The sequence below is a fragment of the Hoplias malabaricus genome, chromosome Y (assembly GCF_029633855.1).
Source record: "Hoplias malabaricus isolate fHopMal1 chromosome Y, fHopMal1.hap1, whole genome shotgun sequence".
Classification (NCBI taxonomy): Eukaryota; Metazoa; Chordata; class Actinopteri; order Characiformes; family Erythrinidae; genus Hoplias; species Hoplias malabaricus.
In genome coordinates this window covers 55,054,122-55,069,139 of record NC_089820.1, presented here as the reverse complement: position 1 = coordinate 55,069,139, position 15,018 = coordinate 55,054,122, and the positions used below count along the sequence as shown (strand labels likewise).

General features: G+C 44.6%; 1 protein-coding gene across 5 annotated transcripts in view; it reads right to left on the bottom strand.

Moving 5' to 3' along the window:
- LOC136678031 (cingulin-like protein 1) overlaps positions 1 to 12,951 on the bottom strand; it is a 47,209-nt gene extending 34,258 nt beyond the window's left edge. Inside the window, exons 1-6 of one of the 5 annotated variants that reach the window (XM_066655798.1) lie at positions 12,845 to 12,951; positions 5,561 to 7,227; positions 5,276 to 5,370; positions 3,359 to 3,464; positions 1,958 to 2,059; positions 703 to 851 (exon numbers count right to left, since the gene is read on the bottom strand). In XM_066655798.1, the coding sequence (XP_066511895.1) occupies positions 703 to 851; positions 1,958 to 2,059; positions 3,359 to 3,464; positions 5,276 to 5,370; positions 5,561 to 7,183 (2,075 nt within the window). In that variant the 5' untranslated portion in view covers positions 7,184 to 7,227; positions 12,845 to 12,951. Of the gene's footprint in view, positions 1 to 702; positions 852 to 1,957; positions 2,060 to 3,358; positions 3,465 to 5,275; positions 5,371 to 5,551; positions 7,228 to 12,582; positions 12,602 to 12,844 lie in introns of those variants that run through there. The other 4 variants (XM_066655799.1, XM_066655795.1, XM_066655797.1 and 1 more) reach the window with 4 other exon arrangements.
- Between the last annotated feature and the right edge of the window lie 2,067 nt (positions 12,952 to 15,018).

The window sequence follows — 15,018 nt, the reverse complement described above, 5'->3', positions numbered from 1 at the left end:
ATATATCAACTGTGCATCTGTTTCCTTTTTATCCATTTCCTTTTCTTTGTAATGACATCTTGACGGCTCCACATCCTTTCAGACCCACACTGCCTCTAGTGTCATCTCACAGAAGACAATGTTTTTAAGATTTTAAGAAAGCACGGTGCTGTTTATCTGACTGTGTCAGGTGTGGTGCTCTCTCCAGCTCTAAGTCTGATCTAGAAGAGATTGTCCAGCTTTTAAAAACGTAAGAGCTCTTTACCAAGTCCTGTGCTTCTGATATTGTTGTATAATCCTGTTTTCAGTTTTGAATTCACACACACACATATGCACGTACACACACACTAAGAACACCTGTGCACTGAATCATATCTGACCGGCCACTGAGTGAGTACTTGCAGCTCATTAACTATTAACAGTCTTTTCAGCACTCACACCTGCACTCGTGTCCACCTGGGGCAGTAATCTCAGATACACCACCTGCAAAACCCTGCAGGAGAATAATACTCAACTAATCTTCTGAACAGACAAGCCATTATAGCAAAGAGACAGAAAACACAGGAAGTAAAACACTCCTGTTTGCAGGGCCACGGAGACCTGTCACAGCCATTCAACACATGGCTCATTAATAACCCCAGACTTCACTCCTGCTCTCCAGGGATCGTTATTTACTCATGTTTACACAGAGGCTTTTTCTGAGGGAATCGGGGTGTGTCTTACTCCTCCAGCGTGGTGCGTAGGTCTGCCTCGGTTTTGTTCAGTTTGTCCCTCAGTCTGCTGCACTCGGCTTGACTCAGATCGATCTCTTTCTGCAGATCCTTCAGTCCAGCACCAGCCTTCTGCTGAGCCTCACTCAAAACCTTCTGCTTCTGCAAATAAAAGAGAGACAACAATGAGAACATTTTATACATCACGGAAACATTAATGAGGGCTCTCATGTCACAGATAGGAGTAGGCATTACACATCTAATAAACACCATTGCCATATTGCAACTTTAACCATTGTAACATTAAATAAAACATCTAAGAATACCTCATGTGTTTACAGTAAATTAGTACATTCATTCATTCATTATCTGTAACTCTTATCCAGTTCAGGGTCGCGGGCGGTCCAGAGCCTACCTGGAATCATTGGGCGCAAGGCAGGAATACACCCTGGAGGGGGCACCAGTCCTTCACAGGGCAACACACACACACACATTCACTCACACACTCACACCTACGGTCACCTTTGAGTCGCCAATCCACCTACCAACGTGTGTTTTTGGACTGCGGGAGGAAACCCACGCAGACACAGAGAGAACACACCACACTCCTCACAGACAGTCACCCGGAAGAAACCCACGCAGACACAGAGAGAACACACCACACTCCTCACAGACAGTCACCCGGAAGAAACCCACGCAGACACAGAGAGAACACACCAACTCCTCACAGACAGTCACCCGGAAGAAACCCACGCAGACACAGAGAGAACACACCACACTCCTCACAGACAGTCACCCGGAAGAAACCCACGCAGACACAGAGAGAACACACCAAACTCCTCACAGACAGTCACCCGGAGCAGGAATCGAACCCACAACCTCCAGGCCCCTGGAGCTGTGTGACTGCGACACTACCTGCTGCGCCACCGTGCCGCCTAAATTAGTACAGAGCCACAATAGTAAAGTTCTCCTCCCACTAGAGGCTGAACGAACTCAGACTGTCTGAGAAACCGTGGCTTTTTTTTGGCTCCGTCTTTAAAAAAAACCCAGTAATTGTTTAATATGATTACTCCTCCTGAGGGGGATTTCCACCAGACGGGAGGATGCTAACGCACGAGGTTAAACCGAGCTGTCCAGGAGGCTGCGGTGAAGTTGATGAGGCACAGAAGCTTCAGCATAGATTTTTAAATGACTAATGCTCTACATTTCTGCTTTAAGGCTTGCTTTGAATATCTGAGGTGTTCTGGATAAAGTCTGGGCTGAAATACCTTGCTTTCCTCCTCCAGCTGCTGTTTGAGATGAGAAACCTCATTCTCCAGGTCCACCTTCTGCTCCTGCAGGGCTTTGGCCTGGGCTGAGAGGTCTGGAGACTGGTGGGAGACGGTTATATGTAATTAGCATACACAAAGAAAGGCTGGCTTGTTTACATTAGTTAATCCACAGTATTTAGTGCAGCCTTAGTCTATACAGAATACCACAGCTTCTTGACCCATATAATCTTGTTTTATAATGGAGTGATCTATGTTTTATGTACTCTGTAGACATGTTTAATGCGTACTGGCAAATATTTTCTTGTACATATTATTTGCTTTGATTTCAAAGAGCTCAAATGCAGTATTTTTTTTCTTTTGCACTTTGGCAAGTGTGTGAGGGGGAGATCATTTTTCTTGGCACGAGAGAGAGAGAGAGAGAGACGCAGAGAAAGAGAGAGAGAGAGAAAGAGAGAGACAGACAGAGAAACACAGAGAGAGAGAGCAACACAGAGAGAGAGAGACGCAGAGAGAGAGAGAGAGAGAGAGAAACACACAGAGAGACAGAGACAGAGAGAAAGACAGAGAGAGAGAGAAACAGAGACAGAGAGAAACACACAGAGAGAAACAGAGACAGACAGAAAGAGAGAGAGACAGAGACAGAGAAACACACAGAGAGAGAGAGAGAGATAGACACAGAGAGAGAGATAGAGAGATATAGACACACAGATAGACACAGAGAGAGAGAGAGAGAGAGAGAGAGACAGACAGAGAGAGGACAGAGATAGACACACACAGAGAGAGAGAGAGAGAGATAGACAGAGAGAGAGATAGAGAGATATAGACACACAGATAGACACAGAGAGAGAGAGAGAGAGACAGAGAGAGGACAGAGATAGACACACACAGAGAGAGAGAGAGATAGAGAGATATAGACACACAGATAGACACAGAGAGAGAGAGAGAGAGAGAGAGAGAGAGAGAGAGACAGACAGAGAGAGGACAGAGATAGACACACAGAGAGAGAGAGAGAGAGAGAGATAGACAGAGAGAGAGATAGAGAGATATAGACACACAGATAGACACAGAGAGAGAGAGAGAGAGAGAGACAGAGAGAGGACAGAGATAGACACACACAGAGAGAGAGAGAGAGAGATAGACACAGAGAGAGAGAGAGAGAGAGAGAGAGAGACAGATATCCTGGCAGCGAGCACTGAGCGTTAATGTTTGTACCCATGTGCTTTCTCCTTCAGCACGCACATGTTTAAACATTAGCCGTGAGCACAGTGCTGGGTAAATACAGCGGCAGCTTTTTCTCTGCTCTGTCCAAAGCTGCTCTGAGTGGACGGCCGGTGGATAAGGAGCTCATAGTATTAGCTCTTTGCTGCAACCAATTACCACAACATAACAAGGGCTCACTTTGTTGTCCGGCTGCACGCCCCCCGCAGCCCGGGACTTCAGCGTTTGGATCTTCTCAAACACCAAGTTCACCTTCCTTTTCGTTGTGTCGTCACTGTCACTACTTCTGAGGGAAAAAAAAGAACACTTTAATTCAAAATACTCTGAAAAATAAGCAATATTCTCCCTGTTCTTTCTTCTCAAAGCATTTGCAAACATGAAACATTCATGTTTAAGGCAGTTTGGTCCTGACTTTGTAGGAAAACCAGTTAAAAAACATGACTAATCTGCAACAGACACTTGTGAGCAATAATAGAGACAGATGTACACTTATATACACACATATTACATGTGTGTCTCCGTATGTTGATGAGGTATAAAAACAACTCCACATGTGTGTGAATGAAGTAGAGCAGAGTTTAATCCTTGACATTTCTGGGAAAGGGGAAAAAAAAAAAAAAAGCCTGGCTCGTAGCCTGCGCTGAGAGGGCACCGTGCTTGGCTTTGATGTGTCACCCCTGACCTGCCCACCCTAACTACCCCACCCACCAGTGACCGAACACATGCCTGAGAATGTGCCTGTGCTGAATATGCAAAGAGGTAAAGCTTCAGAGAAAAATTACACAACATTAGGTTATAGTCACGGAGGCAGAAATCAAGCTGTGTGTCTGCATTCCAGAAACCTGCTCACACACACACAGCTATATTTAATGACAGTTTCGTGATGTCACTTTGTAGGGGACTGTGTTACGCAAAACGACTAGAAACAAAACTGTTACCTTGTTTTGCATCTCTGAATCTGTTCATGAAGATACAGCGCTGTGAAAAGTTACTGCCGGCTATGCGTGACTAATATGAAGCAGCCATTAAAGATATCTGGGTGGTATTTAGTATTTCACGAATTTAAGGCATTTATAAGTCAATCTGAACTCAAAATGAGCTGGAGATAATAGCCGTGAAACTACGACTAATCAAATCATAACGTTTAAAAGACAACCATCTTTGACTGGACTCAAATTCAAGCACATCTCTAAAACTTCTTGTCGAATTCGATTAAGAAACTGCATGAGCATCACATTAGAATCATTCGCACTATGAGATTTCACATCACTGAATCTGTGCATCTGATCCTCGTTTGGTTATAATCTCTCGACTTCATCTTTCCTCCCGGGGCACACGAGGAATGCTGCAAGGGCGGAACCTGAAGAATATGATGCTGGTGAAGTGTGTGAAGGAGTGTGTGAAGTGATCGGAGCTGAACCTTTGAAGGACTGGAGCAAAATCAACAGGAAACCAGCAGCAGTGGAATGTTAGCCATGGTTAAGAAGGAGACTCCTGACTCCACACACACACACACAGACACATATACACACACACTCCCTTAATTCCACTAGGTGAATCACACAGGGAGTCAGTAGTTAATGAACCAGTGACTTAAGGAGGAGATAATTACACTGCTGGACAAGGAAAAGAAAATAAACCCACAAGAGTATGGTGTATTGAAGAAGCTTCAATTAAATTACATCAGCACTGAACAATTAAATTTTCATAATAATAAGCCCACCACAATATTATTCTTTAACCTTTTATTATTAAATATCAACTAATCTTTCTCCAATGTTGTTTTTGTGGTTTCCTTTGTGGTGTTAGCATCAGGCTAACGGAGCTACACATCCATATCCCTATTCTAAGGGTTTAATGCTAAGACAAGTATCTCTAAAAACAACTTGCGTGCCACATCAGTTCAAACTAAATATTAATTAATGGTTTTAAACGCGCAGAAATCTTGAAGCCATGCCAAACACAGTTTGAACTTAAGCTAATCGTCTAGACGTTACTCGGAGGTTGTGTTTTTGCTAAAGGGAATGAATGCAAAGCTTTGTTGAACAATGTTTCAAAAAAATTTGAAAAGAACAGGATAGTTTCCTGGGAACTCACCCATCTTTGAGGTAATTGAATAATATCTGCTTGGCGGTCTCTTCGTGTGTTTGTTGTGACAGCTCTTGTTGACCTTTGAGGAGATCAGGTGTTGTCTGTTCCAAGATGGAAAAGCATAAAACATCAATGATCCTCTGTAGAAGTCGCCAACATATTTTTCTTACAAAAGAGAAGGTAGTGCCAAAAAGAAAAGGTCAGAAATAATTCACGTGAGTTATTTTATCAAAGGCTGCTGACAAAATGTTCAACTGATAATAAAAAAGGCATAGTACTCGCCTTCCTTACTTCAGCATCTACCTCTGTAGTTGGCTTCTTACAGCTATTTGTAAGCGGCCTCGACAAGGATGTCGTAGCCACACTGGTCAGAATCCTTGTGCCTGGTGTTATTTTCTCTGCTTCAGTTCCCTTGTTCTCCAGAGGAAGAATGGAGGGCCGTGAAAGATGCTTCTTATAGCCTTCAATATAAGATGTAGCACTGGACAGGGTTTCTTGTGGAGATCCAGGTTCGCTGCTGATCCGTGACACTTTTCTGAAAACTGATCGTCGCCCATACGTGGACGGTGGGGACATGGGGGACTTCTGCAGAAGCTGCGATGGCCTAAGCAGATGCTCTGTGGACCTGCCTCGGTTGCGGCCAACTTCATCCAGGTATTCTGCGTCACCCTCAAGGCCAAAGGGAAAGGCGCTATCCACGCTACGAGAACGCTTGCGGTCTTCTGGATTGATTCGATTTCTTCGGCCTGTCCGTCCTCTCCTCTGCTGGTTTTCTTTGCCGTCAAATTTATTGATCAGCTCATCCACACCCGGAATGGATCCAGTGTCAATATCTCTGCCAGTTCCGGGCAAGAACGGAATGTAGCGACGGTTCTCATGACGGTTTATGGTGTCTGCATATAGTGCCTCGAGCTGCTCTTCCTTGGTCGGTGTAGCCGAGGACATGGAGGAATGGCGAGAGCGTGACGACTGAAGCACGGGTCCACTGGAGTCAGTTCTTCGCAGTGGAAGGACGTCAGGCTTCCTACAACTTCTTTCCAGGCTTGAGTTGGCGCTGCTAGCTGTGCTTGGTGTCCTACCGCCAGGCTGTGCATTGGGTATGCTGGGTTCTGAAGATGCTTGAGGAACTGGAAGGCGAAGATGAGGCTGGGAAGGGGACGGAGGCTTAATTTGGAATTGAGTTTGGGACTTGACCTGGGGTTGTGCTTTGGCTTGTGGTTTGGCAGTTGTCTGGGGTTGGGATTTGGAGGATCCCGTTTGAGGCTGGACTTTAGATGGAAACGTCTGATGTGGGACCTGTGCCTGAGGACGTTTGATTGAATCTTGGGCTGGCGGATGTGGGCCTTTGGGTTGGTCTAGGCTGGAAGATCTAGGATGGGTAACGATTGCAGGAGTTGACCTGGGTAAGGATCCAGGATAGGGGTTTCTAATTTCAGCAGACGTTTGAGGCTGTGGTGGGACATTATGGAAATTATCAAGGGTGTTACTCTCTGGGTCATAAGGCTTGAGGAGCTCTGGATGCTTCTGGAAGTTTAGCAAGGATGTGGTCTTAGCTTGAGCCTCTCTGGGATCAGAGAGACCATTTTGAGGGCCAACATGTTGCTTTTGATTCTGGGCTCTATATTCGGCGAAAGGATTGCTGGAGATACTTTCCCTGGCTGCTCTGAAATCATAGTCCTGATAGTTATCAATGAAGGACCCTTCAGAGTCAGTAAATCCATTATTGTGTGGAGCTTCACACGGGTTAGACGGTTTGTCCTGATTGTTCAAAACCACATACGGATGTCCATCTATGCCTTGGACTCTGATGCTGAGGCCGTATCTGCTGTTTTGGCCTCTTGCTGTACGGGTAGACTGAGCGTAGCTCTGCTGTAGTCCAGCGTTTGGAGGGCCACTGACCTTGTAGGACTCCATTAGGAATGTTGAGAAAAATCCCACTCACTGGAACAGGTTCACCTCTGAAAACAAAACCATAAGCTCATTATTTGTGCAAAAATGGATGCCTTCAGTACAATGTGTTGTAACAATTTTATCTGCCTCCAGTAAGACTTTAAAGTCAGTGGACCTTTGACTAGGTCACAGAGTGTATTTGTATCCAGCTTGTGGTAAGTCTCTCTGGGAAAACTTTACACTGACAATCCCAGCCAAACAAAAGTTGAAAGACAACAGTCATGATTTACACCATGTGTTATTAGCTAAACACTATCATTACAGAACAAATATAGCTAGTGCAAAAACCTCTACAGTGACTCCAGAACTGGCAGTCGTGATTCATTCAGGGCTTTAGCACATACAGTTCAGTACGATACACCAGTCCATTTACATCATGGGTCATATGGGCATGGTGAGCGCACAGGCTGTTAAGTAACCGGTATTCCAGCTCAGTCTCAGACGCTATAATCTCCAACACGTTCTTAATACTGCAGTGACCAAAACAAAGTCAGGCTTGGGCACAGGCTAAAAGCAGGGCCTCTGGGAAAATAAACCTTGGCTTGGAAAGCAAACAGCACTACAGTCTGTGGTCTGAGGTCAGGAAGATAAGAAGCTGAGAGCCAAGAGGTACTTGGGTTTCTACACTCTTATGAACACAAGTCAATGAAACATGAGAAAATATTAAACCAGGAGTGGCCACGGCTGTCACAACACCGGGACTTCCAGTGATTTCCCAGCATTTCTGATCAGTTTAATTAAAAGTGGGTTGTTCTGAATTTGTGCATAATTACTCAGAGTGGAGGTGATAGGAACCAGACTTCCTCACAGTTGCAAATATGTCCAGATATTCCATGATTTCCCATTATCGTTTTACCATATGGAACCTCAGAAGAAACAGAGGTTGGTTGGTTGTTCTATTGGGACCTTTGTGGAACCAAAAAAGTTTCACATTAAACCACTGAATATCTCTTCATTCACTGATTGGAGCAGACACCCAGATGTCAAAGACCAGAGCAGAGCAAAGCCTTTAAAAGATGGCCTCAAGGTCATTTTGTGATGTTGATCAAGAGAGGGGCATAGTCCCTTTCACCAACATAACAACCATTCATGTCTCCAGTTACACCTTTGTGACTCTAAAAAAAAAAAGATACTTTAATTCATGCGCTTCATCTGACAATGAGCCATGAGCCCCCGATTTCTAAACACACAAAGCAATGTAGATATCACCCCTCTCCAGGCATCAAAATGCCTTTATCAGCTTCCCGCGGACTCGAGTGATAACACAAACAAACACTGAAGACAGACGAAGGCTTGGTTTGTGGTGAGTGAAGGCTCCATGAGAAATGACACGAGTCACAACAAACCTGTTCATCAACACACAACCCTGAACAGACGGCAGCGCTGACCTAGAGAGCCGTATATTAGCACTTCTGTAATGGAAACTTGTAGGAGCAGGTCATGTGGTTATGCATTACAATGTGCTTTTTTTTCCTCAGTATATCAGCATATCATTTTTCAACAGATCATCAGTTCTTTAAACAACACTCACCAACTCGGGGAGGTGACGCATTTCTCGAGACATTAGAGTCTCAAGATAATGACTTATGACTGAGAAGCTTTTGAAATAAGTTATATATTTCAAGTAATTATTTCGTTATTATGAGATTATCTGGTGAGAAAATACCCTTCAGTGTGGATTATCATACGCATTACACATGATCAAAACAACTAAGCACTACATTGTGATGTAGATGTTCCACATTAGTAGGGTAACCAGACGTCCTCTTTTACCCGGACATGTCCTCTTTTTTAGACTTAAAAAAACGTTCGGGTGGAATTTCACAAACGTCCATTTTGTTTTTCTAGAGCTTACATAGAACTCCAATAAGCGTTTCGTTCACAAACTAGTCCCGCCCTCCCCTACTCCGATTGGTTCGCTTGAGTGAGAAGGGGGCGTGGTGAAGTAGCCTAAAATCTTCTGATTGGACGGTCTGACTGTAGAGCTACTGTTATTGGTCGATAACCTTCTCTGTAAACATTTAATTGGTCAGTCTGCACGTCAGTAGTCCTTGTTTACGTCAGGAAAAGCTCATGTACCTACCCTCATCTCAACATTAGCTATCTCTAGTAACTCTCTGAGGAGTGAAGATTCAACAAATATTCAAGATATGCCAAAGACACAGCAGCTCTTCCTGGTTTATAGTTAATACGCAAGGGAGCTGAAGGAACTCAAACGCTCCAGCTTTTATTAAAGAAGAGTAGAGGGAACAAGGAGGGCGAGTTAAATAGCGACATGTTCACTTATACACCAGAAGAAAAAAAAAAAGCACCGCACCACAGAAAAAGAGCAGAGAGACACAATAGCGTCTTTCAGCCTCAGTATCACATGTATCAGGCACACACAGCACACAGGGACGTGGGGGTGTTAACGCAGCTCCTTTTCCTTTCATTGTGTCCTCTGGAAGTACTGGAGTTTTGGCTTGTGACCGAGAGGAAGGCCAAGGGCCTGAGCGGGTCAGTCCTCACATACCTCGATGCCCCTTACAGGATTTCTCCACTTCTGTGGTGGTTAGATGCCACGGTCAATGCCAAAGTCTAACCTCCAAACCTAGATAGACTACCCACTGTTATTAGCACACTGCATGTCCAAAGGGATATTGTAGAGGATGCAGATGTTCATTGTGCTGCTTGGACAATCTCAACAGAAGAGCAGGAAATGAAACGGGGCACGACAGCCAAAGGTCACCATGCCCAATGTCCTGTGTCATGTGGCTGTGGAGAGGTAGAACTATTGGTGGTATTCCCCTGCATGGTATCCATCTACTCGACTCCACTAATTTGGTTTTCTATGAGGTAAATTTAGTACCTGGTATCTAGAACCAGTTACATGTTCAGTACTGACATGTAAATCATGCAAACCAGATCCCAGGTACCAAAATGTGAGCAGCGTAGGTACCATGCAGTGGAAAGGCACATGTTTATCTGCGGTGTAACGAGTAGGAGGGTTATTAGTAATCCTGAACTCATCATCTTACATCGGTACATGACCTCACTTATGCTCATGTGGCCCAATGCCATCAAACTGTCACAGCTGGTGTAAAGCCTTCCCAGGAGGCTAAGTTGTTACTACAGCAAAGGAGAACAAACTCCTTGTTGACAGTGTTACCTTTGGCTTAATATCGTAACATCAATTTTACAAAATAAAAAAATCTTCATAACGTAATGAACAATGTATTCTTTAAAGTATTAACATCATAAGATATTTTAGTCACATTACACAGCCCTATATGCAACATTCAATCAGACTGCGTGTTCCCCTGCTGCTCATGGTCCACACACAGCTACGAGAAGAAGGAGGAGGAGGAGTATCAGCCTCTCTTTGATCGTCCAGTGGTAGACGGAGTCAGGGAGGAGGAGAATTAAGCAACAGGCCCGTGCCTTTCTGAGGCGTGCCTTCAAAACTCCAGATAACATTTGAGACGCATGAACAGCACAAAAGAGAACACCATTCAAAGACTATAATCCAAGGTAGTCAAAGGGCTAAGGTCGTTCAGGACACACTTCTCCTTTGACTTTGAATAAATTTGTCAGTGGAATGAAAATGAAGGTCATAGCCTCAGTGACAGAGACCAAGAACAAAAACTAGATACGTGAACTGCTATAGCACATTAGCGTTAGCGCAAACATGGTGCCATGGTGTTTTTTGTTGAGTGGGATGTCCAGTGAATCTCGGTGTCAGAATAGTTCACAGGGGTGGTGAGAGGACGTTATTATTCAGTTGAATACACTGATTTCTAAGACATGCCTTCTTCATCCTTCCATTCTTAGTGGAGAGGTACATGCAGGATATTTTAAGGCAAACTACTATCCCCATTTCAACATGATTTTAAATACCACAGCTCAGAAGCAACACGTTGGATTGTAAATCACTTGGCTGTGTTTGTGTTTCGGACATTGTGACGTCTGGTTTCTATCACTAACCCTATAAAGACCAAGTAGATAAGTTTCTATACAATGAACCACTTCACACTGAAGACTGAACACACACAGACCTGCTTAACTGTATCACTAGGCAAACAGGTCAGTTCAACACTTTAGGACACAGTTTACATGGCTCTCAGAGAAGAGGCAGACCATTCAGTTGTGACCTCAAACAGAAATTTGCATCCAGAAACTTAGGGAAGCCCTGATACTCTGTTTGAATTAGGCCCAGCCCTTCAGCAGGAGATCCACCTTCCTACAAAGTTCCTTCAGTGCAACACAAACTTAACACTCCTCCCTGTCTGAGGGGGTTCATCGGTTTGTGGCCCAGAATAATATTCATAATGGTGTTCATTACGGCCAGATGGGTTCTGCTTTTCCTGACTATTTAATTTGATGTAATTGACCCGTTTTTTTTTTTTTCAACTGAAGGCAACATTATAAAAAAGTTAAACCCAAAAGAGACACTAACAACCTATTAAAGCTGAATCTGAGTCTAAATATTAAAAACCCAAAATAATATACACAGTAATGACCAAAAGTTAAAGGCTAAGCACGAGCTCTATGAAAGTGTCAAAAAAATAAATACAGTGGAATTTGGGTTCCTAACTTGTGTTTATTTCTTGCTAATTCAAGGAATACGGTTTAAAAAAAACCGTTGGTCCCCCCCCAACGGTGTTCGGAAACTCTAATAGGCGTCTTGCCTGTGACGTAGAAGTTAGCGTTAGCTTGACTCGCTAAACTCGGTGGCTCAGATTATACTCGGCTACGTAGCTGCATTACGGAGGTTTATAGTGTCGGATGAATTCGAGTTCGACTTCGATCACATTTACAAGAATAACGGTACCTCTACATTTGAGTTTAGCTTATTGCTAGGCTATTGTCATGAATAATGTTGGTTATTTAGCTAGATACTGTCATAACAGTCAGTCATAACGGTGTTTTACCGCGGCGTTGTTAGGCGGTAGTCCACCAGTGACGTCACACGGTTGCGTTCAAGAATTTCCGTAGCGAGCTCGGGTTTTTCCGTCAATTTAATAAAATTGTCAGTTTTAAAGCAAACTAAGCAGCTATTTTCATTTTAATTCATACTTATATCTGTCAGGAACTACAATAATGTGAAATATTCATGGAGGTCCATTAAGTGGTGCTTAGCCTTTAAAGAACACCACTGGCAGATGTAAATGAGTGCAACTTAAAATGACTATATTTAAATATATGAAATGTAGATATTAAACTGTACACATAGAACAATTTTCTGCACAACTCCATAGAAATAACCGCTGAGTTTAATTCAATTCTTAATTTAAAGTTTGATTAAAGTCCTGTAGTTTTTGTTTGTACCCATTACTTTAAACAGAGCAAACAAACAGACGCTGTGCAATAAATCAGCCGTTTACCTGCGAAGGATGTCTACTCCTCTCTCAGAAAACCAACTGAAAGCTTGTATTTGAACAAGGGCGTCCAGACCCCTCCCCTGAGCGTATAAATGTGCTTTTCTTTGCTTTTTTCTGTGTGTATTAAAGGTGTGAGGCTTTGCCGTTGGCAGAAAACTCCATAAACTCCTGCCTAGAGGAGTTCCCACGCTTCTGTTCCTCACACACACAGGACAAGTGGAGAAACACCGAATAAACCCGCCACAAAAGTTGTGCTAGAACTCACCGTTTTCCTCTTCCGGAGCTCGCCGAGACCTCGCTGGAGTTTCACGTCGTGTGTATAACGTTTTGAGTTAAGCTCGTGTCCATGCTCCGCTGGAGTTCTTCCCAAAGTCACTTATTACTGTGAAGCTTGTTTTGAGGACAAGTTCCACTTCAACAGGGCGAAGCAGAGTGCAGGCCCCGCCCACTATACCCCGAATGACACGCCCCCCATCCCTGCGGACACGCCCACGCACGCCCCATGTTTACGCCCCCATATGAAAGTGTAGTTCAAGGTATTTTGTGTTCAGTGTGGTTTGACCTGACGGTGGTGGAAGCTGTAGGAACCAGACATCCGAAGATGGCTATGAAAACGCAGCTTACACTGTTTAATAATGTTTCTAAAACAGGCTGTAAGCCTAAAACCTTCATTCAGCTTCTGTAATCACTTCATCCTGATCAGGGTCATGGAGTGCAAGGACATCTGGCCCCAGTCCATTACAAAGCATATCTTCAATAGCCAGTTTAACGTCCAGCATGCAGGTCAGAGGTAGCCCACACAAACACAGGGAGACAGCACTAAACTCCTCACAGACTGTGACCTGAAGAGCGGGTCAAACAGAAGTGAGATTCTGGATCTGATTACCTGTTGCTCCACAGTGCTGCCTAGTGTCTAGCCTAAAACACACCTGTAACATTCATTCATTCATTATCTGTAAGCGCTTATCCAGTTCAGGGTCGCGGTGGGGTCAGAATCGCCAGTCCTTCACAGGGCAACACACTCACACCTACGGACACTTTTGAGTCACCAATCCACCTACCAACGTGTGTTTTTGGACTGTGGACTGTGGGAGGAAACCTGAGCACCCGGAGGAAACCCACGCAGACACAGGGAGAACACACCACACTCCTCACAGACAGACACCCGGAGGAAGCCCACGCAGACACAGGGAGAACACACCACACTCCTCACAGACAGTCACCCGGAGGAAACCCACGCAGACACAAGGAGAACACACTACACTCCTCACAGACAGTCACCCGGAGGAAACCCACGCAGACACAGAGAGAACACACCACACTCCTCACAGACAGTCACCCGGAGGAAACCCACGCAGACACAGAGAGAACACACCACACTCCTCACAGACAGTCACCCGGAGGAAACCCACGCAGACACAGGGAGAACACACCACACTCCTCACAGACAGACACCCGGAGGAAGCCCACGCAGACACAGAGAGAACACACCTCACTCCTCACAGACAGTCACACGGAGGAAACCCACGCAGACACAGAGAGAACACACCACACTCCTCACAGACAGTCACCCGGAGGAAACCCACGCAGACACAGGGAGAACACACCACACTCCTCATAGACAGACACCCGGAGGAAACCCACGCAGACACAGAGAGAACACACCACACTCCTCACAGACAGTCACCCGGAGGAAACCCACGCAGACACAGGGAGAACACACCACACTCCTCACAGACAGTCACCCGGAGGAAACCCACGCAGACACAGGGAGAACACACCACATTCCTCACAGACAGTCACCCGGAGGAAACCCACGCAGACACAGAGAGAACACACCACACTCCTCACAGGAGAAACCTAATTTCTCCTGTATTTACCAATAGCTACAACCGCTTTACTGTTATCAATATTCCATATAAAACTCAGGGCTAAATGGACATTGCAAACCCTGGTTCCAAACATCACCACTATAAAGAAATCAGACAAAAAAAGCTTGATATCCACTTCCAAAGTGACAGCTAACATAAACGGTGTGTGAAATTAGTCACTTAAACCAAACTAGGCCCAAGTCCCTCTTTGAGCTGTGGAGAAATTAAATGAGCAACTGATCCAACATATTTAATTTCTTCCCCAGAGTCTCTGTCGTATTCTTTTAATCCACCCAGTGTTTCCTGACTCTGAATCGCCTGATTCAATTAAAGAACAGATCATCAGCCGATGCTGTGACTCAGGTGCAGGTGGTCTACATGAGTGGAGATAAAAACACGGATTCAATCGCACACAAAGCCCAACTAGCAACGTCTGCACCTTGAAAGACTGCAGCTGTTAAAGCTGATGTGTGCACACACTGCTAACCGATGTTAAAGGGCCTACATTCTACTAATTTTCTCTTAAGATATTTGGTTTCCAACCTTCCTGTATCCCTTTGAATTTAAC